The 26,844-nt window shown below is 44.8% G+C and overlaps 1 protein-coding gene across 1 annotated transcript; it reads right to left on the reverse strand.

The window, feature by feature from the left end:
- Nucleotides 1-13,527: 13,527 nt before the first annotated feature.
- On the reverse strand, nt 13,528-15,567 carry dio2 (iodothyronine deiodinase 2). The gene has a single exon (XM_041214768.1). It carries the CDS (start codon nt 15,194-15,196, stop codon nt 14,423-14,425), a length of 774 nt encoding a protein of 257 aa, XP_041070702.1. The 5' UTR covers nt 15,197-15,567; the 3' UTR covers nt 13,528-14,422.
- Nucleotides 15,568-26,844: the final 11,277 nt, after the last annotated feature.

Below are 26,844 nucleotides of genomic sequence, written 5' to 3' on the forward strand. Positions count from 1 at the left end.
CCTGGATATTGTCCGGGTCTTGCTACATTTGGACATGGACAGCTTCAGTATCTGAGGAGTCACAAATGATGCTGAACATTGTGCAATCATCAGCGAACATCCCCACTTCTGACCTTATGAAGGAAGGTCACTGATGAAGCAGCTGAAGATGGTTGGGCCTAGGACACTACCCTGAGGAACTCCTGAAGTGATGTCCTGGAGTTGAGATGACTGACCTCCAACAACAACACCCATCTTCCTTTGTGCTGGGTATGACTCCAACCAGCGGAGTTTTCCCGGATTCTCATTGACTCCAGCTTTGCTCGGGCTCCTTGGTGCTGCACTCGCTCAAATGCTGCCTTGATGTCAAGGGCAATCATCTCTCACCTCACCTCGGGAATTCAGCTGTTTTGTCCATGTTTGAAATCAGTGCCTGCTCGAGGTGCCCAACATCAGGAAGGGAGGGGTCCTGCTAAGAGCCAGCCCTGCTCTTGCTGGATCCCCCACAACCCCCTTCCCGCCATCAATCAACTGTGCGTGGGTCCTTCCTCAATCCGAGGCCTCAGGTGTGTGTCATACTGACAGCAGCCACCATCTTCCCAGTGGTGCTGCGAGTGCCGAAGAGCTTCTGGCCTCTGAATGGCCAGCATCTCTCGGTGGGCGGGACTTCCATCCCGTGGTCTTTGATCCCAGGAGAAAGGCCAGCCCCTGGCCTGTTCAGCGCCTGAAAAGCACAAGGTGCAGTGGGCTTCTTGTGAACAGAAACAGAGGAACAGAAGAAGCCGTTCAGATAGATCATGGCTGATCATCTATCTCAATGCCACTTTCCTGCATTATCTCCATATCCTTTGATGTCATTGGTCTCCAGAAATCTATTGATTTATGTCTTGAACATACAGTTTGCAATGACTGAGCTTCCACAACCATCTGAGGTAGAGAATTCCAAAGATTCACCACCCTCAGAGTGAAGAAATGCTTCCACCTCCCTGTCTTAAATGACCTGCCCTTATCCTGAGATTATGTCCCTTGGCTTTAAACTCACCAACTAGGAGAAACATCTTATCTACATCCACCCTGTCGTACGAACATACGAATTAGGAGTAGGAATAGGTCACTTGGCCCTTTGAGCCTGCTCCGCCATTCAATAAGATCATGGCTGACCTGAATGTAACCTCAACCCCACAATCCTGCCTGTCCCTGATAACATTTCACCCCTTTGTTAATAAAGAATCTATCTATCTATCTAGCTTCTCCTTAAAAATATTCAAAGACTCTGCTTCCACCGCCTTTTGAGGAAGGGCATTCCAAAGACTCACAACCCTCTGAGAGAAAAAATTCTCCTCATCTCTGTCTTAAATGACCGAACCCTTATTTTTAAACAGTGACCCCCCTAGTTCTAGATTCTCCCACAAGAGGAAACATCCTCTTCACATCTACCCTGTCAAGACCCTCCCTACCTTTGTAATCAATTCCCCTCACAATAAATGATAACATTCTACTAGCTTTCCTGATTGCTTCCTGTACCTGCATACTAACCTTTTATGATTCATACATTAGAATACCCAGATCCTTCTGAATCTTAGATAATAAACTTCTTTTTTATTCTTACTGCCAAAATGGACAATTTCACATTTGCCCACATTATACTCCATTTGCCAGATCTTTTCCCACTCACTTAACCTATCTATGTCCCTTTGTAGTCTCCTTATGTCCTCTTCACAATTTACTTTCCTACCTACCTTTGTGTCATTAGCAAATTCAGCAACAATTCCTTCGGTCCCTTCATCCAAGTCATTTATACAAATTGTAAGAAGTTCACTTGTCACACCCTGCCAACCAGAAAAAGGCCCCATTTATGCCAACTCTCTGCTTCCTGTTAGCCAGCCAATCTTCCATCCATGCCAATATGTTACCTCCTATTCCATGAGCTTTTATTTTCTGCAAGAACCTTTGATGTGGCACTTAATCAAATGCCTTCTGAAAATCTAAGTACAGTACATCCACCAGTTCCCCTTTATCCACAGCACATGTGACTCCTTCAAAGAACTCCAATAAATTGGTTAAACAAGACTTCCCTTTCACAAAACCATGTTGACTCTGCCTGATTGCCTTTAATTTTTCGAAGTGCCCTGTTATAACATCTTTAATAATGGCTTCTGACATTTTCCCTATGACAGGTGTTAGGCTAACTGGTCTGTAGTTTCCTGCTTTCTGTCTCCCTCCCTTTTTGAATAAAAAAGTTATATTTGCTATCTTCCAATCTAATAGAACGTTCCCCGAATCTAGAGAATTTTAGAAAATTAAAACCAGTGAAATCAACTATCTCGCTAATCACTTCTTTCAAGACCTTAGGGTGAAGTCCATCTGGACCTGGGGGTTTGTCAGCCCCACAGCCCCAACAGTTTGCTCAATACCACTTCCCTGTTGATTGTAATTTTCCCAAGTTCATCCCTGCCTTCCATTTCCTGATTTAAAGCTATTTCTGGGAGGTTACTTGTGTCCTCTATAGTGAAGACTGAAGCAAAATACCTGTTTAATTCATCTGCCATCTCCCTACTTTCCATTATCAATTCCCCGGATGCACTTTCTATAGGACCAATGCTCACTTTGTTAACTCTTTTCTTATTTAAATATCTGTAGAAACTTTTACGATCCGTCTTTATATTCTGAGCTAGCTTACTGTCAGACTCTAATTTTCACCTCCTTATTAACCTTTTTGTCATTCTATGCAGTTCCTTGTATTCTTTCCAATCTTCTGACCTGCCACCTGTCTTTGTGTAATTACATGCTTTTTCTTTAAGTTTAATACTGTCTTTAACTTTCTTAGTTAACCACGGACGGTGGGCCCTCCGCTTGGAATCTTTCTTTCACATTGGAATGTATCTATTCTGTGTATTCTGAAATATCCCTTTAAATGTCTGCCACTGAACCTCTATTGACCTATCCCTTAACCTCATGTGCCAGTTCACTTTAGCTAGCTCCACTTTCATGCTCTCATAATGGCCCTTATTTAAGTTTAAAATAGTAGTCTCAAAATGAATGTAAAATTGAATCATATTGTGAACCCTGCTACCTTCTCTAGGTTATCTATTAATCCTATCTCGTTGCTCAGTGCCAGGTCTAGTATAGCCTGCTCTCTGTTTGGCTCCAGAATGTGCTGTTCTAAGAAGCTATCCAGAAAACATTCTACAAACTCATCACCTACACTTGCTTCGTCCAGCTATGGCTGTGTTACCCACGTTACGCGCATCTCTAATTTCATGACTTATACCGTGCCCAACATTAGTGCTACAGTTTGGTGGCCTGTAAACAACTCCCACCAATGTTTGCTGCCCCTTGCTGCTTCTTAGCTTCACCCAAACTGATTCTACACCTTGCACCTTCAATCTAAGATCCTCTCTCACCAGTGTGCTGATCTTGTCCCTTATTAAGAGGGCTACCCACCTCCTTTATCTTTTTGCCTATCCTGCTTAAACGCCGAATATCGTTGGATATTCAGTTCCCAATCTTGATCGGCCTGCTGCCATGTCTCCATAATGGCAATTAAATCACTACCCGCTTACCTCAATTTGTACATTCAGATCATCAACCTTTTTGAGAATGCTACGTGCATTCAGGTAGAGCCCCTTGAATTCTGCCTTTTTAACATTATCCTCTGTTTCAAAAGTTCCAACTGCCCCACAGCACCCACACCCTTTTGAGGAAGAGAATTCCAGCTTTCTGGTACCCTCTGTGGAAAAGTGCTTCCCGGTGTTTCAAATTTCTGGTGTTAGCTGAAAAAGAAGGGAAAATTGGCAAGTGACCGTGCCTAGACAGTGAGGGACAAAAATGTTCAAGAATCATGGGGCATTCCCGCCATAACTTTACTTCGCCACCAGGTGGTGCTACTCAGAAACCCTTCACTTGAAATAAAAAAGGACATTTAGTCATTAACATTAAAAAAAATAGGATCTGGAATAAACTATTTAAGCCCATCGAGCCTGCTGAGTCATTCCGTAAGATCACAGCTGACGTTCTATCTCAACTTCCCACCCTATCCAGATACCCCTTAATATCCGAAAATCTATCGACCTCTTGTCTTGAATATACTCAACAAATGAGAATACCAAACCCTCGGGCTTAGAGAATGCAACCAAAAGAGTGAAGAAATTTCTCCCCATCTCAGTCATAAATGGCTGACTCCTTCTTCTGAGACTGTCCCCTGCCCCCATGTTTTAACTTTCCCCAACCAGGGGAAACATCTTACCAGTCACCACCCTGTCAGATCACTTTAAGAATTTGAATTGTTTCAGTGAGATCCCCTTTTACTCTCTAAACTCCGATGCATTATAAGTCCAGTCTATTCAAACTCTCACCATGGTGTAATCCCGGAATCAGCCCAGTGAACCTTCATTGCAATCCCTCGATGAGAAGTATATATTTCCTTAGATAAAGAGACCACAACGGCACACAGCGCTCCTGGTTTGGCCTCACCAATGCCTTTAAAATTGCAGTAAGACTTCTTTATTCTTACACTTGCAACTTCTTTGTCATGAAAGCTAACATATCTTATGCTTTTCTAATTGCTTGCCGTGTCTTGTGTTTTGTGTACAGGTCCTTTAAATACCAACAGTTCCCAGTCTCTTACCTTTTCAGGAATATTCTGCTTTTCTAGCTTTCCTTCCCAAGTGGATAACTTCACCATACTGTATTCCATCTGCCATATTCTTGCCCATACGAACATACGAACAGGCAGGAGTAGGCCATTCGGTCCCTCCACCATTTAATAAGATCATGGCTGACTTGATAGTAATCCCAAACCTGCTTTCCACCCACCCCTGATAACCTATCACCCCCTTGCTTATCAAGAATTTATCCTCCATTTGCCAGATATTTTCCCACTCTCTTAACCCATCTAACCCATCTATATCCCTGTGCAGCCTCTTGATGTCCTCCTCACTGCTTACTATCCCAGCTAGCTTTGTATCATCAGCAAACTTGGATGCATTACAATAAAAGCAAAATACTGCAGATGCTAGAAATCTGAAACAAAAACAGAAAATGCTGGAAAAAGTCAGCAGGTCTCTGTTTTTCTCCCCACAGACCTGTTGAGTTTTTCCAGCATTTTCTGTTTTTGCGTTGGATGCGTTATACTCAGTCCCCTCATCTAACTCACTGACATAGATTGTAAATAGCTGTGATCCTTGAAGCCCTCCATTAATTACACCCTGCCATCCTGAAAATGACCCATTTACTCCTACTCTCTAACTTCTGTCCACTAACCAACCCTCAATCCATGCTAATATATTATTTCCAATCCCATGAGCCCTAATTTTGTATAACAACCTTTCACATGGCACCTGATCAGATGCTTCTCGAATATTCAAATATATTACATTCACATGTACCCCTTTATCTACCCTGCTGGTTAAACCCTCAAAAAAACCTCTTAATCCCATTCGTCAAACACAATTTGTCTATTATAAATCCATGTTGACTATGGCCTCAGAGATACAATATTAATTTGTTCATGAAGAGATAGCATCAGAGTCATTCTGGTCTGAGGAACTAAGGAGCAATTTTTTTCTAACCCAAACTCCGAAGATTTAGGAGGATAAATAGTTTAATATAATTTCCACTGATTTATAGGATTGGAAACAGGGAATCACAGACACAGTATTAGTATTCAGTAACATACGTGACATTTCCATACCTACATGGGGTGCTTCATCAAGACGCATTCTCGGTGCGCAGACTCTAGCATAATTTAAAAGGAAATTTAAAAAGACACAAGAGGAAACTGCAAAAGGTATCAGAGTTAACAACTCCAGCGGGTGTGGGCATTGCTGGCAAGGCCAGCATTTATTATCTATCCTTAATTGCTCTTGAGAAGGTGATGGTGAGCCACCTTCTTGAACCGCTGTAGCCCATGTGGTGAAGGTACATCCACAGTGCTGTTAGGAAGCATTTCCAAAGGGCCTATCACAACCTCAGAATGTCCCAAAGCACTTTACAACCAATAAAATGCTTCTTAAGTGTAAGTCATGGTCGTAATGTAGGAAATCAGGCAGCTGATTTGGCCAAAGCAAGATCCCACAAACAAATGGTCAAATCAATTGCTTTAGCTGTTGGTTGAAGGATAAATATTGGCCAGGACACCAGGGAGAGCTCCTCTATTCTTCTTTAAATAATGCCAGAAATCATTTACATCCACCCGAGAGAGCAGATAAGACCTCAGTTTAATGTTTCACCTGAACGACTGCAAGCATGATAATGCAGCATGTAGTATAAGGGTGTTTGGTATAGCAAGGGTGAACGTGGGACTGGAGAACAGTATCACCCACATTGTGATGGAGAAAGTCACATGATAGTACACCAGGGGCAGGATCTTCCAGGCGGCAAGCGGGGGCGGGGTCTGCTCACCGACACGTAAAATGACACAGGATGATGTCAGGTGTAATTCCCAATGAGCCTAGAGGGGATCCCATGGAAACACCACATATTTGGACATACATGGGGTGTCATTAAAGCTGAACTCAGCTGCGTGAGTTGCCGTGTTCATAAGTTCATCGAATACTGATTCACACAATGGTGGCAGGTCTAGATCACTATGATATAGTGCCACATTGCAAATATGTATGGCTTCCATAAGTGGAACATTGATGAATATCCTAGCAATGTCAAATGAGCACATGGGCATAGATATTGCAATCAATATGCAAGTCCTGTAATGTCTTTGCAAATATGAAGGAGTCCTTCACTGTATATCTTACTCAAAACAGCTGTAACAACTCACCCAACCACTTGGCCAATTCATGTCATGCAGAACTGGTCACAGACAAGGTAGGACGTAAAGGGACATCAGTTTTGTATGTGTTGGGCAGCCCATACTTCTGTAGACACAGCGAGCCATGAGGGCAAACCCTGTCATATACATCATGCGGCAGCTCATCACTCTGACACAAGTCCAGCAAGCATTTCTCTTAGCTCACTTTCAAGCAAGGCTGTCTAGTTATGTTGGATTCGAATTTGGACCTGTCATTAAGAATAGTGTGCATTTTGTTGATATAGTCACACTTGTCAAGGATGACTATTCCCATCTCTTTTTCAATATGCTAAGAATTACAGTGACAACTAATTTAAGATGGTCATTTGGACTCACAATGTGGCACATTAGCTACATATATTAATACACAGGGCCCTGATCTTTGCAGGCAAAGAACATGTATACACATTGTGCCTGTTTCAGCTAAACAAAATAAGCGACAGCCATTCTCCTGTTCATTCCCTAATGCCCTCTTGACCAATCAGAGTCAAGCTGCCTGGTGTAAAATACAAACAATACTTGACAGTTAACTGTCAGTCACCATCAACTGGTGCATTCTCCATGGAAATGCCTCTACCAATCAGAGTCCACTTGCCAACCAATCGGCGCTCTCTTCTCATACAGTATAAATATGCTGTTTCCCTGACATTGGCATTTCCTTGAGAATTGTCCTGATGAGTGCAAAACAAGAAGCTTTGACAAACAATCTCCTTTTTTCAGCAATACTCAAGTTCTGTACTACCAAATGACTAAAAGAAATTAGTATTAGAAAAGAGGTAGTACTTGAAAAGTTAACTGGATTGAATGTTGATATAGACCCTGGATCAGCTGAGCTTCATCCCAGAGTTTTGAAGGAGATTGCTTGAGAGATAGTGGATGGTGCTTATCTTTCAAAATTCTACAGATTCTGAAAAGGTTCCTGCGGACTGGAAAGTAGCAAATGTGACCCCACAATTTAAGAATGGAGGAAGAGGGAGAATGGAAAACCACAGACCTGTTTGACGTCAGTAGTAGGGAAAATGTTAGAAACTATTACAACGGACGTGATAACTGGACATTTAGAAAAGAATGGTCAAATTGGGCAGAGTCAACATGGATTTCTGAATGGAAAATCATGTTTGACAAACTTGTTGGAGATTTTTAAGGATATTACTCGTAGCATTGATAAAGGAGAACCAGTGTATGTGGTGTATTTGGATTTTCACAAGGCTTTTGATACAGTTCCACACAGGAGGTTAGTAAATAAAATTGGGTGCTTGGGATTGGGGGAAACACATTAGTGTGGATTGAGAATTGGTTCATAGACAGAAAGCAGTGAGTAGGACTAAACAGATCATTCTCAGGGTGGCAGGCTGTTACTAGTGGGTTACCGCAAGGATCAGTGCTAGATCCAAAGCTGTTCATAATCCATATAAATGATTTGGATGCGGGGACCAATTTCAATATTTCCAAATTTGCTGATGACACCAAACTGGGTGGGAACACAAGTTGTGAGGAGGATGCAAGGAGGCTTCAAGAGGACTTGGACAGGCTGAGTGACTGGGCTGGAACACGGCAGCTGGAATATCATGTGAATAAGTGTGAAGTTATTCAGTTTGGTAGAAAAATCAGGAAGGCAGAAAGTTCTTAAATGGTGAGATGTTTGGGAGTGCAGGTGTCCAAAGGGACCTGGCTGTCCTTGTTAGGTGCAGCAAGCAATTAGGAAGGCAAATTGTATGTGGGCCTTCATCGTCAGGGAATTTGAGTACAGGAGTAAAGCTGTCATACGGCAGTTGTATAGAGCCTTGGTGAGGCCTCACCTGGAGTATTGTGTACAGTTTTGGTCCCCTTATCTAAGGAGGGGATACTCCCCATAGAGGGAGTGCGATGGATGTTCACCAGATTAATCCTTGGGATGGCGGGGTTGTCTTATGAGGAGAGATTGAGGAGACTGAGTCTGTATCCCCTAGAGTTTCAAAGAATGAGGGTGACCTCATTGAAACTTAATTGAAGACTTAAGAATTGAAAAGTCTTACAGGGTGTGACAGGGCTGATATAGATAAGATGTTTCTGGCTAGTGAGTCTAAAACCAGGGGACATAGTCTCAGACTTAGAGGTAGGCCATTTAAGACTGAGATGTGGAGGAATTTCTTCACTCTGAGGGTGGTGAATCTTTGGAATTCTCTATCCCAGAAGGCTGTGGAAGCTCAGTCATTGAGCATGTTCAAGACAGAAATCAATAAATTTCTGGAGACTAATTACATGAAGGAACATAGAAATAGTGCAGGAAAGTGGCATTGAGGTAGATGATCAGCCATGATCTAATTGAATGGTGGAGCAGGTTCGATGGGCTGAATGGCCTATTCCTGTTCTATGTTTCTAATGGCAATTTTAACATATAGATCCACTCCACTGCAATGTGGATTGGCCCCATCAGAGCTTCTGGTGGGCAGTAAACTTTGTACTCAACTTCCCAATGCTGCTAAAGAAATTAATCCCAAGGGTTGGCGGTCAGGGACTACCAGAAGGTTCAGGACCAAGAACAGTCCTCCAGGCAGAGACAGGCTTCTGCCTACAATAGGAGGTACTGCACTAGAAACCTGCCAGTTACACAAAGGTGACAAGGTTTGGATCAGGGGCCTTGAAAGAGAGGGTGTCATTGTCTGGAGAGACGATGAGCGACCAAGGTCATACCTGATACAAATCCCAGAAGGCACAATCAGGCAGAACAGGAGGAGCCTCTTCCTCATCCCTCGAGGCGAACCTCCTACTATACGTATAAGTGAATCAGATGGAGACAACCAAATGCCAGAAACGCAGATTGCTATAATTTCAACTCCAAGCCAACAAGGTCTGCTCAATGCAACTGAGCCCACCACTCCTCCAAATATAATAAGGACAAGATCTGGAAGACTAGTCAACTCTCCAAACCGTCAGAATTTATAAGGCCAGAGACTTGGGGTGGAGGGTTGGTGGTGGAGAAGGGGTAGCACATAAAGAGAGATTGTACTGTAAATACATTGGGTGAAGACCTGGGCAGGTGTAGTATAAGGGTGTTTGGCATAGCATGGGTTAAGTTGGGACTGGAGAACAGTAACGCCTACATTGTGATGTAGAGGGTCACAGGACAGTGGACTGGGTGTAGAGAGAGTCTGAGAGAAGTAGGCATAAAGATAGCACCTAATTAGGGCTATAGCTTAGAGGTATGTATATAGTTGTGTGTTAACCATAAGCAGCTGATGTCCAAGCACACAGAGCTCCTAGTGAGGCACAAAACAACCTTACAACACAGTACTCCCCCAGCACTGCATTAAGAGCATCAATCTGGATTTTATACTCAAGTCTCTGGAGAGGGACTTAAACCCACAACTTTCAGACTTAAAAAGCACAAGCGGCACCCACTGTGCCACCATAGGCATTTACAAGCTCAAGCGTTCCCTCTGTCAGTCCAGCTTGTTAATCAAACCAAAATTCTTGCAGCCAATTAGCCAATTATTTTTTTGAACAGCTTTGCTTTTTTCTCAGTGAAGGGCGTCTTGGCTAGGAAATGAAGGCGCACTATTTCAGTAGCAAAACTCCCTGATCATGGTTTGGATTAGAGTGAAATTCCCTCTACCATATCCCAACTACTAACAGGCAAAAGACTGCATCATACAACAAAAACTTATATTTATACAGCACCTTTAATGTAATAAAGCATCCCAAAGGAGCATTCACAGGAGCACTGTCAAACAATTCGACACCAAGTCACAGGAAGACACATTGGGACAAGTAACCAAAAACGTGGTCAAATATATCGTTTTTAAGAAGCATCCTAAAGGAGGAGAGAGAGAGGCAAAGTGGTTTAGGGAAGGAATTTCGCAGCTTGGAGCTTAGGCAGCTGAATACCCGGCTGCCGGGGGTGGAGCGATTCTAATTGGGAATGCACAAGAGGCCAGGATTAGCGGAGAACAGATGACTCAGAGGGTTGTGGGCTAGAGGAGTTTACAGAAAGAGGGAGGGCCGAGGTCATGGGGGGGGCATTTGAAAACAAGGATGGGAATTTTAAAATTGAGGCATTGCTTAACCAGGAAGGTCATTAAGCACAGTGGTGACGGATAAATGGGAGGGCGCGAGTGAGGGTTTATCGCACAGCAGAGACTTGAGCACAAGTTCGAAGCTCACACTCCCCTGCAGTACTGAGGGTGTGCTACACTGTCAGGTGTGATGAGATGTTAAAGCGAGGCCCTGGAACATCTGCCATCTCAGGTAGGTGTCAAAGGCACGGTTTCGAAGAAGAGCCAGAGATGTTCTCCCCGATATCCTGCCCACTATGTATCCCTCAACTAACACTGAAACAGATTATCTGGTTATTATCACCTTGATGTCTGTGGCAGCTTGCTGTGTGCATATTAGCTGTCACGTTTCCTACATTACAACAGTGACTACACCTCAAAATGCACTTCATGGGCTGTAAAGCACTTTGGGACATCCTGAGGTTGCTAAAGCCACAATACAAATGCAAGTCTTTCTACAATGCACCCTGAGAGAACTAAACTCTATCCATCGATAGCAAGTGCACTCACTAAGCTTTTCCTTTTCTCTAAGCCAAACATCAGCAGCACTGCTCAGGAACTGGGTTACTCAGGAGGGTAGACTTTCAAATTACTGTCAAAGGCTCAAACGTTAACCCCTCTACTTTGTTGCTGCACGCTTTTTTGCTATTATTTACACAAAGCGTTCCACTGATAATCGACTCACGCTGAACTGTCTGGGTCATAGTCAGGGTCATGCTGTACAAAAAGAATGGACACAGCCACTCAGTTCCAGGGCATCACGTGTAACTCAATGGAGACTTTCTCTCTCCCTCTCTTGTTTCTTATACACACTCTAACGCATCTTATTTTAGACGTTCTGTCTCCTGTCTAACAGACATCCAGCACACTCTAGAGAGTCCCCCCATCACGCCTTGTTATAGTTGCAAAGGACCCTTGGGGAGGAAAAGAAAGCCAATCAATTTGTTCACGGGTCCTTCTCACTTGGAGCCTGAAATTTACTGTCAGGTACAATTACCTGGATGTACCTATTTAAACCAATTATCTGCCACTGGCGCCTCAAAAGTGGTCTTAAAGGAAAAGGCCAGATAAACCACAGCTCCACCTCAGCAGTTAAATAGCCGTGCTCTTAACCCCCAAAGCAGGCCACGAGCTCTGAAACGAGGAATCAGCTGGTGCTGGAAAAGGTCATTCCCGTCAGAGAACGTTCTTACTTGAGCTCGTTTCCGGGTTAAAGGTTACCTTGGAGCAATCGAAAAAGAAATATCCTTCACTAAGCGGATAAAGGAGCGAAGGGCTCACGAGTTGTGAGTCTCCGCAAATTTGCTGACTGATTTACGTCGCTCTCCCTTAGCCTCACAAAACCAGGAGCTCACCAACAACCCCCAAGTGAGTGCCAAAGAATTACCGGATACACGCCACATATATGAATGAATCTCACCACAGAAATTTAAGGCTGCTATTTCACAGCACAAGGCTCCTTTCAAGGGGGTGATTTATGGTCCTGATATGAAACTCAAGCTTGGGGAAGAACGGGAACAATTGTAATGAAGAGTCTCCTTCCTGCAGGTAGTGAATTGTTCCTAGAAGTTCATAACGGTGCTGGGTCTTTGCGCTAGCCTAATACCCGCACTCCCCTCCTCTTTCTCCAGAACTCCTGCAAATCATTTCCCTTCAAGCAATTTTCTCTCTCTCTCTCTCTGTTAATTCTTTCCTCTCTTTAAGTTCCGGTATCTAATTTGTCTCTAATTCACTCTATTTCCTTCTCTCATGGTCACCTGTTTCTTTCTCTATCTTTAAACCACCTTAGTTAAGGTGATAGACTGTTGATCCCTTCATTCTTCAAGGTACCTGATGTCTTGTTGCCCCTGCCAAGCCATTATCAGATTCCCCCTTTAAGCAAACTGCAGCCCAAAGATTTATTGAGCTGAGAAAAGTCCAATTCATGGTGTACACCACAAGATGCCCCACTCCACCAAATCCTGGCCCAGCCTCGCATACTGATAGCTAGGGGAGTGTCTCCAAATTGCATACTCGAACTAATAAGAAACATTGGGTGGGATTTTCCAACCCCACCTGCCACCGGGTCATCCAGTCCTGCTGAAAGTCAACGGACTTTTGGCTGGGTTGCCGAATCTCCCACGCCACATATATGAATGAATCTCACCACAGAAGTTTAAGGTTGCTATTTCACAGCACCCAGTCCCCCCATCACAGGGCTGGAAGATCCCATCCGTTGGCAGTCACCGATGTAAAAGGCGTCCGTTGTGGGTAGCACCCTCACCTTTGTATCGAAAGGTTGCGCATTCAAATCCAGCTCCAGAGACCTGAGCGCACAAACCAGGCTGGCGCTCCAGCGCGGCACTGAGACAGTGCCACACCGTTAAACCGAAGCCCCTCCTGCCTTCTCAGGTGGATGCCAAAGATTCCATTGCCACTATTTCAATGAAGAGCAGGGAAGTTCGCCCGGGGATCTGGCCTTGCAATATTTATCACTCAATCAACATCACTAAAGCGAGAATGATTATCCAGTTGTTTGTCACGCAGGTGCTGTGCACAAATTGCCTGCTCTGTTTCTTTTATTGCTACAGTGGCCCCACATTTAAAAAGTACTTCATTAGCTGTAAAGTGCTTTGGGACAACTATCATTGTACGGTTAAATAAACAAGCACAGAAACAAAAGGAATCAGCTGCAAAACTTTTTATTATTACACAAATCAAAGTGCACTCTGCATAGCACCACAGATTGATTCTTTAGATATAGATATATAAATAATTTCAAGACACCATCAATATACTTCACATGCAGCGGGAGAGAGCATCGGGAGTGGGCAGTGCTGCTTTCTCTTCCGAACACTGACTGAGCGTAGAACTCTTTCGTCAGCTATCTTCATTCCACACGCCCAGTTCTCCTCTCGACCTTTGCTCCATTGGATTTCCGCGAGGTAGAACCCGCAACTCAATAACTTAAAAGATAAGGCAGACTCACAGGACGTAAAATCATCGGCACATGGTTTAAAAAGATGCACGGCAAACAACAGGAGAAAGAAACTGAGTAAAACCCACCTGCGTTTGGCAACACTACACAATTCCGTTAAAGGAATAAATTATCATCTAAAAGTAATCAACAAAGCAAACCTGTGATATTCAAAATTGGTGCCGCAATAATTAAATAAAACAATCTACATCCCAGGACGAAGATTTTGGAGTTCAGTTCAGTCAATTTTTTTTTTTGTTTTCCATTGCAAGGCCATTGGTGAGATTGTTCACCATTTTTTAACACTGGACTCGTGAGTTTAAGTCAGGAGTAAGGTTTCCTTGTTTGTCTCAATGCTTTTCTGAAAAAAGTAAGTTCAGTCTCAGGGTGTGAGCGTCGCTGGAAAAGCTGGCAAGGTGGTAACGGTGAGCCTGCTTCTTGAGCCGTTGTGGTGAGGGAACTCTCATGGCAACAGCGGCTTCTAGGGCATTTGACCCAGTGAAGGTGAAGGCCAGGCTGCTGAGAGTCCAATTCAGGGTTGGTGCCGATGGTGACTTGGAGGCGAACTTGGAGATGGAAGCCTTCCCTGCGTGTCTGCTGCCCTCATCCTTCCGGGTGGCAGTGTTGGCATCGCTGCGTTTTGCATTTTTACTCTTTCCGGCTGCTGTGCTGTTCCAGCCACGCTCTGACCCCCGACAGGTTGTAGAAAAACGGTCCTTTCCCTCCCAGATAGGCGATCTTCTCATTCTGTACGATGCAGAACCTCTCGAAGGAAACGCCATAAGCCACGTTGGTGTTGTTGTCCATGCAGTCGGCCACCACCTGGCACTGGGAGGGCACCCGGAAGTGCCGAAGTAATAGGTTGGCAGCAGAGCATCGCTCCGCGAGGCTCCGGTGACGAGGCAGCTGGAACTGAGAGGTGGCAGCCCAGCCGTCAGAGGGGTGGGCCTCATCGATGTAGACCAACAGGAAGTCAGCAGCCGCCGAGAACTCCTCCACCATGCGGCAGAACGCCGGCAGCCCGTCAACAAACGGAGGTCACGTGGCTGAGCCAAAGTTGACCACGAGGGGCCTGCTGGCGCTGGCAAAGTCCAGCAGGTGACACTCACCCTTCCGCTCCTGCTCGTCCGCCGCCCCGCCCTCCATCGCACTCATCCGCACCACCCGCGAGTTGGGGGCCTCGCCGCCCAGCTTCACCCGCTTGAACGCGTCCAGCAGGAAGCTCCGCCAGACCGACTGCATCCCCTCCACCGTCAGCATGCGGGGAGCGTGGCCGTCGCGCGGAGCACCCACGCTGCTGAGCCGCGCCACCACCTGCTTGAGGAGCACCACCGAGTCGTAGACCGCCAGGAAGAGGCAGTTGGAGAAGAAACCTGGCAGGATCTGCAGCTTGATGAGCAGGTCGACACTCAGCAAACCCATCCCTCCAAGGACTTGGCAAGTCTGGCAGTGGTGTGCGTGGGTAAAGGAGGAAACTTTCCTGATTCTTTTGTGTTATAGCAGTGTCTCTCTCTCTCTCTCCTCTCAGCTTCCCTCTCCTAACCCTGTGCCATGTACTTCTCAAAACAAACGCTTCCGCCAACTGTCCATCATTCAATTCACGAACCTAACTTCCTCGTCATGCTCTGTCATACACTCTTCTCGTTTTAACTTTGGGAAGGCTGGGGAGGAGAAAACAGTTGGAGAAACAACTCCAACAGGCTGAGGTTCTGCTGCACTGGAGTTAATACAGGTCAACCTTTCTTCTGTTAACTGAGCTAAAGTGTACTGCTCTGCCTCTCTCTCTCTCTTTCTCTTCTACTTCACGCCCCTGCTCTGTTCAGACTTCTTAACGAGTCTGCACAAACTGCTGCAGTGCCGGCCTTATATACACAGTAGCTGCTGATTACTGGAGCTGGATACAACGGGGCTAATCTCTTTTAAAGATCATGACGTGAGCTACTAGCTGGAGAAAGGCTTGCCTTGGATGGGAGTCAACCAAATAATAAAAAAAGGCATAGATTTTAATTTTTTTTTAAAAAAACAGGGCAAGAAAAGCCTCCCTCAGCCCTACTTCAAAGTCATCTGTTGTTACTGGAAAATGTGAAATTAGGGTTAAACTATTAAAGTAATTCCCGTGCAGAGTCTGAGCTTTTAACCCCCTCAGCATGGCTGGGGGCTCTACTGTTGTGGGTCGCACTTTGTCAAAGTTTTGACAAGAAGAACTTGCATTTCGATAATGTCTTTCACAACCTCAAAGCACTTTACACCCAAATTAAGTACTTTTTAAAAATTCATTCATGGTATGTGGGTGTCGCTGGCTAGACCAGCATGTATTGCCCATCTCTAAATGCCCTTGAGAAGTTGGGGGTGAGCTGCCTTCTTGAACGGCTGCAGTCCACGTGGTGTAGGTACACCCACAGTGCTGTTAGGAGGGGAGTTCCTGGATTTTGACCCAGCAACAGTGAAAGAACTTCCTGAAGTGTAGTCACTGTTGTAATGTAGGAAATGCAACAGCCAATTTGCACACAGCAAGCTCCCACAAACAGCGATGTGAAAATAACCAAACAATTTGTCTTTAGTGATGTTGGTAACTGGGACAAATATTGGCCCCAGATCTCTGGGGAGCAAGATATACATGGGGCTCAATAAAACCAGCTCCACCATTAGAGAGTTTCTGCTTGAAGCGGATGGGAAGGAGGAGAGTACCAATAGTATGACTGTGCAAACTGTGCATGTGAACGAGAGGACAGCATTTGCACCCTGAAGGAGATGGGGGAGGTGTGGGGATTGCCTGCTGGGTTGAGGAGAGCTGCAAGTTCCCAAGAAGGAATAAGTCCCACTTGCCTTAGATTGAGTCAGTGCATTGGAACCCAAAGAGTTGGATTTCAGCAAGACTTAATTTGAAGGTCACAAAGCGCACCAGCCTAGACAGATTCTAAAGTGGGTTAATGTATGGTGCTGCATGGGATTGGTGGACTGCTTTACTGTTCTATTTTCTTTTGCTGGTTTAAACGCAGATATCAGATGTGACAGCCGCAGAGTCAGATCCTTGTCTTTAATGAGCTTCTGTTGCACAATCCAACAGTATTCAGTCAAATCGTACCACATTATATACAATACTATATGATTCAGTATTGCTTGGTTCACAATTCACTATAAGAACTCAAGTACCAAGCTTTACCATTCCAACCTGACTACAGCAAACAGTGATTTTCTCAAAACACCTACCCCAATTCAACCTTTGATCTCTTACTCGTCCTTGGGATGTGGGCATTGCTGGCTGGGCCAGCATTTATTGCCCATCCCTAATTGCCCTTGAGAAGGTGGTGGTGAGCTGCCTTCTTGAGCCGCTGCAGTCCATGTGTAGGTACACCCACAGTGCTGTTAGGGAGGGAGTTCCAGGATTTTGATCCAGCGACAGCGACGGGAACAGTGATTTATTTCCAAGTCAGGATGGTGAGTGACTTGGAGGGGAACTTGCAGGTGGTGGTGTTCCCATGTGTCTGCTGCCCTTGTCCTTGGGTATGAAAGGTCCTGTTGAAGGAGCCTTGGTGAGTTGCTTTAATGCATCTTTTAAATGGTACACAATGCTGCCACCGTGAGTCAGTGGTGGAGGGAGTGAATGTTTAAGGTGGTGGATGGAGTGCTGATTAAGCGGACTGCTTTGTCCTGGACAGTGTCAAGCTTCTTGAGTGTTGTTGGAGCTGCACTCATCCAGACAAGTGGGGATTATTCCATCACAATTTTGACTTGTGCCTTGTAGATGGTGGACAGGCTTTGGGGAGTCAGAAGATGACTTACTCACTGCAGGATTCTCAGCCTCTGACCTGCTGTTGTAGCCACAGTATTTATATGGCTAGTCCAGTTCAGTTCCTGGTCAATGGTAACCCCCAAGATGTGGGGGATTCAGTGATGGTAATGCCATTGAATGTCAAGGGTCAATGGTTAGTTTTTCTCTTGTTGAAGATGGTCATTGTCTGGCACTTGATGGCATGAATGTTACTTGCCACTTGTTAGCCCAAGCCTGAATGTTGTCCAGGTCTTGTTGCATATGGACATGTCCTGCTTCAGTGTCTGAGGAGTCACAAATTTAATAATGAAATGAGATAATGACCAGATCACCTGTTTTCTGTGATGTTGGTTGAGGGATAAATACGGGCCAGGACACCAGGAAGAACCCCCCTGCTCTTCTTCAAAATGGTGTCATGAGAACTTTCTCGTTCAGCTGAGAATAGATGACAAAAGATAGCACCTCTGACAGTGCAGCGCACCCTCAGTACTCAGAACTGTGAGTGCCAGCTCAGATTTTGTGCTCAAGTGTTTTGAGTGGGATTTACTTACCCTGTGCTTAAATCAGCTTTCTATTCCACTCATAACTTACAGTTGCTGGTGGCTGAACTCTCCACTGAACCCAGTGAGAACTTTAATCAGCTCCACTTGCACGGAATCCAATCCCTTTCCTGGATTTCTAAATGCTATTATCTTTATCCTGTTTCAGAAATGAACTGACTATCACATGATGAAGTCTATGATTTATTTTACATTATCTGGATTGTGGAAGAAAGATCTCATTGTAATTTGTGGAAATGAATTGAATTCCAAGTACAGGAACTGTTTAATGTGCTCCAAAAATGAATATTGTATGACCATGTCCTTATACTGCCTTCAACCACTCCATTCTCTTCCATCATCTCTCATCCATACATTATCTGCATTAAACAACATGCTCCGACGTCAGCAGTGCCTCCGTAGGTACCACTCTCACCTCTAAGCCAGAAGACTGTGGGTTTAAGACCCACTCTAGAGATTTGAGCACCACATCTAGGGTAACTCACCCAGTGTCAATGCAGAAGTAGTGCTGCACTGACTGAGATGCCATTATTTGGACAAGACATTATACCAATGCCCTGCCTGCCCTCTCAGGTGGCTGTCAATCATTGCAGCCAGAGGACATCACTGCAGGAGTTCCTCAGGGTAGTGACTAGTGCCCAACAATCTCCAGTTGCTCCATCAATTACCTTAATGTCAGAAGTAGGGATATTCACTGATCATTGCACAAAGTTCAGTACCATTCACAACTCCCCAGATACTGAAGCACTCTTTGTCCATATGCAGAAGACTTGGACAACATCTAGGCTTGGGCTGATAAGTGGAGAGTAACATACACATTACATAAGTGCCAGGCAATGACCGTCTTCAACAAAAGAGAATCTTGACATTCAGTGGCTGAATCCCCACTATCAACATTCTGGGGGTTACCATTGACAAGAAACTGAACTGGACTAGCCACATAAATACTGTGGCTACAAGAGCAGGTCAGAGGCTAGAAATCCTGCAGAGAGTAATTCACTTGTTAACTCTCCAAAGCCTGTCCAGAAGGTACAAGTCAGGAATGTGATGGCATACTCTCCACTTGCCTAGATGAGTGCAGCTCCAACAGCACCCAAGAAGCTCGACACCGTCCAGGACAGAGCGTCCCACTTGATTGGCACCCCATCCACAACCTTAAACATTCGCACCCTCATCACTGATGAACAGTAGTAGCAGTGTGTATCCGCTACAGGACGCAGCAATTTACCGAGGTTCCTTCAACAGGACCTTACAAACCCATGACCTTGACCATCTAGAAGGACAAGGGCAGAAGATGCACAGGAATGCCACCACCTGCAGGTTCCCCTCCAAGCCACACACCATCTGACTTGGAAATATATCGCCATTCCTTCACTGTCGCTGGGTCAAAATCCTGGAACTCCCTCCCTAACAGCACTGTGGGTGTTCCTACACCACATGGACTGCAGCAGTTCAAGAAAGCGGCTCACTGCCAATTGTTCAAGTGCATGCATGGATGGGCAATGAATTCAAGCCTTGCAAGTGATGCCCACATCCTGTAAACAAATGAAAAAACAGTAAACGATCCCATGGTAACATTTCAAACAAGAGGAGGGGAATTCTCCCTAAAGTCCTGTCCAATATTTATCCTTCAACCAACAACTTAAACAGATTATTTATCATTGCCATTTGTGGGACCTTGCTATGGGCAAATTTGCTGCCATGATTCCTACATCATCATGACTTCAGAAAGTATTTAATTGTCAATGAAGAGCTTTGAGGGACCCAGCTCAGGAAAGGTCCGTACACAAAGAGAGCTCTTTCTTTTCTATCGACATACTGATGACACCCAAGTCTACCTCTCCACCCTGATCAGCATCTCCATGCCTGTCACTATTCTGTCTGACTGTCAGCCCAACGTCATGTCATGGACGAAGTCAAATTTTGTCCAGTTCAATGTCAGCAACACCAGCACTCCCTTCTTCACATCCCCCCATCGCCTATGTGATCCTTGTTTCATCTGTCCACCCCCTCCACCAAAAAACCCTCCCATTGCCTGCACCTGCAGTGCACAATCAAAGCTGTTTGTGGGAGCTTGCTGTGCACAAATTGATCGCCGCCTTTCCCACATTACAACAGTCTTTCCGAGAACTTCATTAGCTGTGAAATACTTTGGGTGCCCTGAGGTTGTGAAAGGTGCTATATAAATGCAAGTCTTTCTTTTTTTTCATTGTTTGACTCTGAGCTGGGTTTCCTTTATCCCACCCAATCAGCCACCAGGACTGCAGGTTTTCACCTCTGAAACATTATTGTCTCGTTACTTGTCTTCTTCTGCTGTTGAATCCCAAACTTGTACTTTCAGTACCTCAAGGATTAATCTTTCTAATGATCTCTTCACCCAATTTCCCTCAGACGACTGTAGGTCAATAATAAATTCAATTTTTTCCTTTCTCCACCCCTCATAATTTTCAAGCTTCATTGTCTCACATTAGCTCCCCCAGCGTGTGACCTTCCAGGTCTCCAACTTTGGATTTAATTCCTTCAAGGGTCAGGCTTCATCGTTAACTGTTACCAGGCCCCACATGCCAGAACTCACCCTCCATTCCCTCTGGATTACACTTCTGCTCAGTTCCCTCCTCCTCAACGTCAGACCCTCCGCCCAACTCATGTTGAAAACAACCACTTGCATTTATATAGTGCCTTTATTAACATAGTTATAACGTCCCAAGGCAGGAATGTTATCCAATAAAATATCTGTCACATGAACACACACTTTTCTGCCTCTCTCTTTGTCTTCAAAGCATTTAAATTCCCAACACTCTGACTGTCCAGATCTTCCTTTCTTCTAGTCTCCTGTCTGACATTCTCTGTTTTCCATTGGGAAGCACTATGAGAAGTTTTTACTGTACGAGGGTTGCTTGGCAATTAAGGTAGGGGATGGGGATGGGTGGGTGGGAAGATATAACTATTCTTAGGAAAACAGTCAAGTCTTAAAAGGGCAGGTGTTCTTAAGGATTCCCCTGGTTACCTCAGACTGGCCCATCCCAAGGTGTATTGAAAGTAACAAGTGATGAAATTTAATAATTCACTATTTATCACAGACACCTACTACCAGTGGGATGAAATTGATCTTCAGTTCACCGTAAAGCCTTAGATAGTGGTCAAAATGCTGGAACTTCCTTCCTAACAGCACTGTGGGTGTACCTACACCACACATGGACTGCGGCGGTTCAAGAAGGCAGCTCACCATCATCACCTTCTCAAGGGCAGCTAGGGATGGGCAATAAATACTGGGCCCAGCCAGCGAAGCCCACATCCCATGAATGAAGTTTTAAAAAAGAAAGATCTATTCGGATCATATCAGGGATGAGGGGCTTTGTTTAAGTGGAGAGATTAGAAAATGGGATTGTTCTTAGATCAAAGGGTGACGTGTTACAGCTCACTGAGGGAGTCTGAGTTTCTCTTTTTACAACTTTTACATTCATGTTGTAGTCTGGAGCTATGAAAAGTGATGGGAGAGACTCCAAAGTTCTTTCCATCACTTGGCTGAACAGGAGCCTCTCCCACTCTTATCACCATTGGTGTGTGTTGGAAGGATTTGTCAGTTGATACACAACCTGTTTGGACACGTTATGAATGCACTTGGTCAGCAACTCCTGTGCTGGGACAAAGAAGGTTAAGGGGAGTTTAATCGAGGTGGTCAAAATTACAAAGGGGTTTAGATGGAGTTGATAGAGAGCAACTGTTTCCACTGGCAGGAATGTTGGTAACAAAAGGATCCAGAATTTTGATTATTGGTTAGAGAGCCCCAGGGAATGTGAGGAAATAATTTACTTAGCAAATCATTATGATCTGGAATGCGTTGCTTGAAAGGGGCCTGGAGGCAGATTCAATAGCAGCTTTCAGAAGGGAATTGGAAAAATATTTGAAGAGGAAAGATGTGCAGGACTATGGAGAGAAAACAGGAGAATGGGACCAATTATAGCCCCTCTTCTGCTGTTGAATCCTGAACTCGCACCTTCAGTACCTCCAGGATTAATCTTTCTTATGCTCCCTTCACCCAATTTCCCTCAGATGATTGTAGGTCAATAATAAATTCCATTTTTTTCCTTCCCCACCGCTCATACTTTTCAAGCTTCATCGTCTCACTTTAGCCCCCCAATGTGTGGCCTTCCGGGTCTCCATCTTTGGATTTAATTCCCTCAAGAGCCCTGCTTCATCATGACCATTACCAGGCCCCATACAGGCCCTACTGAAGAGCCAGCACAGGCATGAATGGTCTTCATTTAACTGTATCATTCTATAACTTTCAGTTCTTAGGCAACATATGCAACATTCTGATACTGTCTTCCTGGGGTTTCTGGGAGAGTAGTGTATTATAACCTATCTGCACTTGCTGGTCTTTACAATTCCTCTTTTGTGCCTTGCATAGTACAGAAACAGGCCATTCGGCCCAACTGGTCCATGCCAATGTTTATGCTCTACAGGAGTCTCCTCCCATGTCTCTTCATCTAACCCTATCAGTATATCTTTCAATTGCCTTCCCCCTCATGCATTTATCCAGCTTCCCCTTAAATGCATCTACATTATTCACCTCAACTCCTTCCGTGATAGTGGGTTCCACATTCTCACTCTCTGGGTAAAGAGGTTTCTCCTGAATTTCTGAATAGATTGGCCCACCATCAATGCTCTTTCCCTCCCATCCCCATACAGTCACTTCCCAGATGATGTGGGTGAACTCACTGTGTGGAGAAATCACTTGAGAGAGCCCCTGAGGCCCAACTTCCACCTCACCATGACCACCCTGCCCCCTCATTACGCCACTGTCACCCCATACACTGAGGCGCAGTGCATGGTAAGAATCATAGAGCCTGGAAGGAGGCCATTGGGCCCATCATGTCTCTACTGGCTTTATGAAAGAGCAATCTAGTTAGTCTCATTCTCTCCCCTATGTCCCCATATTCTTTCAAACATGACACTTGACACTGTTTCAATAGGGTGAATATTCAATCCTGATTGTAAATGTAGTCAGAGGTAAGTGTAGGACTGCTGATGTGAGCAATAGACCTAGATCTGATGGGCAAGTGCAGAAGTCAGTGACGTCAGGCAGCAGTCAGAGGTCATGAACAGCGTGGGAACCCCGTTAACCACCTGCATTTGACGTGGACAGATGCTATTTTAGGGCAAAGACCACTTCCGTGGAAACAGTCAGGTTTTGGCCATGAGTGACCGAAGGCCCATCTCACACCAAGGGTGGGAACCACCCACTTTTCCCAATGATGTCAACATTTGCAGGAGGCGTACTAAGAGGCAGAGGGAGAAACCTTTGCCGTCTTTACCAACTTTGGGTCTAAATGTGACTCTAGTCCCCAAGCAAACTCAAAGCGGTTTAACTCTGAACTACCCTCTGAGGAATTTCCACTCCATTGCATTGAGCCGCTAAACAGGAAGCAGGAGTAGGCCATTGACCTAATGAGGATTCAATGGTGACCACCACTTCAACTCCATTTACCCACTTTTGCCTCAGATCTCTTGATTCCCTGATCTCACCTAGTGTCTACCAGCCTGAGGAACTGTACCTAATGTAGATCAGGCTATTCCCGAAGGGGTTGACTCTTGGCTACTCTCTGAAGTGACCAAAGAAACCACTCAGTTGTATTGAACTACTGAGAAACCACCACAACTAGGAACAAGCAATCGATGTCAGTCTCGCCAGCAACTCATTAATTCTGAGAATAGATCTTATTTTGGAAAGGTGACCGTGCTGCAGCTCCAAGAACTGAGAGCTTATAGTTAGCGCTGTCTGAGAGTAAACTGCAAAGATCACAGCAAATACACCAAGATTTTTTCTCTGAAACACATTGAGTAATCATGCCCTTTGTTCAATTCACTGACCTATAAAAAGCTTACATCATCCCTGTCTTGCTGGAGCGTCAGCTTGAATCATTCTGGCTAAACTTTCAGCTATCGATCCTATTCCACGTGCACACACACGGACTGAATCGTTTCTGGCACTTCCAGGCGTGTCCTTGCGCCGTCAGCCCTTCCCCCCTCCACACCCCCACCAACACCACACAAGCCTACCCCCTGGATGCCAGAGCCTGACACGGGTGGGGCGGGGGGCACCAGAGTTCACAAAGTGACAGGTGCCACAAATGTCTCTGTCGCTACGATGTGTAAACTACGCTCGGCTTAGCGAGGAGAGAACTCAAGCAGAAAGTAATCCAGAGCCTGGAACCCAGAAGTTTTTGAGCAGGAGGAATGTGGCTGCTGATCTGATGGAAGCGGGCGTGCACCCGAGACACTGTCCTATCTTTCCGTTGTCCTGATCGACCGACTGACTGACTGGTTTTATTTCTGAATCATCACCGAAAAGAGATTAACTGGCCCTTCTCATCTTGCTGTTTGTGGGAGCTTGCTGTGCACACAATTGGCTGCCGTGTATCCTACATTGCAACAGTGACTCTACATTAGAAGTATTTCACAGGTTCCAAGGTGCTTCGGGGTGTGCTGAGGTTGTCACAGGCGTTATATACAGTAAATGGGTCTAAGTCCAATTGGGTTGAAACAACTTCAAGGCAATTTGTAAAAGCCAGTCCTGTAATGCCGGATGAGTTTTAATTCTTTCTCCATATTGTCCTGACCACAATGTTCCCTTCCCAACTCTATCATGCTGCTTCTCAGGCATTTCATGCTTGATGGCTCAGGCTGAGCATTGGATATTAGCAGGCAGTCCAGACTTATGGAGGGGGGGAGCGGGGTTGGAGGAACTCAATTCTCACATGTACTTTCCAATGGGATTCATTGGTTTCATAAAGAGGGCTGATTTACCTTTTTCCAGCGTGAATGCCCACTGCCAAAGTTAACAGGTACTTTTATACTTGGTATTAATATGAAGCATAGGCAAGTATTGTTTAGATAACAGCGTCAAGCCTCCCCACACTCTTGCCTTCAAGTGTGTTCAAGTCCCACTCCAGAGAACTTGAGCACAAAATCCAGGCTGATGCTTTGTACTGAGGGAATACTGCACAGTCAGAGATGCCGTCTTTCAGATGACATGTCAAAGAAGGACATAAAAGATCCCATGGCACCATATAAAAGAAGAGTAGAAGACTATTCTCTGATGTCCTGGCCACTATTTATCCCTTAACAAACATCACTAAAAACTGATGATCCAGTCAATATCATATGGTGGGGAAGACGTGGTGTATTGGTAACGTCACAGAATCACAGAATTGGTACAACGTAGAAGGAGGCCTTTCAGCCCATTGTGTCTGCACTGGCTCTCTGAATGAGCATTTCATCCAGTGCTATTCTCCTACATTCTCCCCATAACTTTGCACATTGTTAATTTTGAAATAATGATCTAATTTCCTCTTGAATACTTCGATTGAATCTGCCTCCACCACACCCTCAGGCAGTGCATTCCAGACCAGAACCATTTTGCTTCTTTTACCAGTTGCCTTACATCTTGTGTCCTCTGGTTCTTGATCCTTCCGCCAATGGGAACAGTTCCTCCCTATGTACTCTGTCCAGGACCCTCATGATTTTGAGAACCTCTATCAAAATCATACTAGTTGTAATAACTAATTGTGTCACTGCCCTAGTTATCCAGACAGCCATGATAATGCTGGTAGAATTTAATTCAATTAATGAAAGATCTGGAATTGAAAGCTAGTCTCAGTAACGATGACCATGGAACTGACACTGATTGTCGTAAAAACAAATCTGGTTCACTAATGTCCTCTAGGGAAGGAAATCTGCTGTCCTTACATGTGACTCCAGACCCAAAGCAATGTGGTTGACTCTTAACTGCCCCTGAAATTGCCCAGTTCAAGGGCAATTAGGGAGGGGCAACAAATGCTGGCCTTGCCAATGATGCCTACATCACATAAAATATTTTTTAAAGCCTAGGAACTTGTGTGCAAATTAGCTGTCACATTTGCTTTATTACTATAGGGATTACACTTCAGAAAAGTACTTCAATACCATGAAGCACTTTGGGATGACCTAATGTGGGGAAAGTCACTATAGAATTGTAATCTCTTTCTTCAGCTGAACAGTTGCTGTTAAGACTTAAATATTAACAGAGAACAGTCATTGCCACTGTGTATTCACACCTTCTGGGAAAGGGAGGGGAAGTTCATGGCAATGAAAAAAAACTCATCCATCTCCAAAAGCTGGTGAAATCTCCTCCCTTAAGGATCTTTGATAGTATAATCCCTCATAATTTCAGGACAGTGGCAACCAGGAGAACCACTGTCCTGCTTTCTCCTTGTTTGTTAGCTTCTACCATGTTGCTTCCTGACTTAATATCTAGACATGGGAAGGAGAATGCAACCTCCCTCCTTTGGAATCCATACAGGTAATATTCCTGCCAAGCTGATTTTTTTAAAAAAAATCTCTCTATCATGTTTCCCAGCCGGTCAACAGTACAGTACAGGCAAGCAGGTTTACTCTGTGGGCTCTGGCTGCTATCTCTCTCTCTGTTGCCTTGGGTATCAATGTGTTGGCACCATGCACTCTTTCACAATAAAGTCAAACATATACTTTCCAAGTATCCTGATTATTTATCAGTCGCTGGAGGGTCATGGAGGACAAAGAGAGGTGAAAAAATGTTGGACAGGGAATACTTCCCACAGGGGAAACAGGGAGAGGCAGGAAAGTGGCAGTCAATTAACGCAGAGATAAAAGCAAAAAACTGTGGATGCTGGAAATCCTTGGTTCTGTTGAAGGGCCACGAGGACTCAAAACGTCAA

Source organism: Carcharodon carcharias, chromosome 20, assembly GCF_017639515.1.
Source record: "Carcharodon carcharias isolate sCarCar2 chromosome 20, sCarCar2.pri, whole genome shotgun sequence".
In the NCBI taxonomy this organism is placed as follows: Eukaryota; Metazoa; Chordata; class Chondrichthyes; order Lamniformes; family Lamnidae; genus Carcharodon; species Carcharodon carcharias.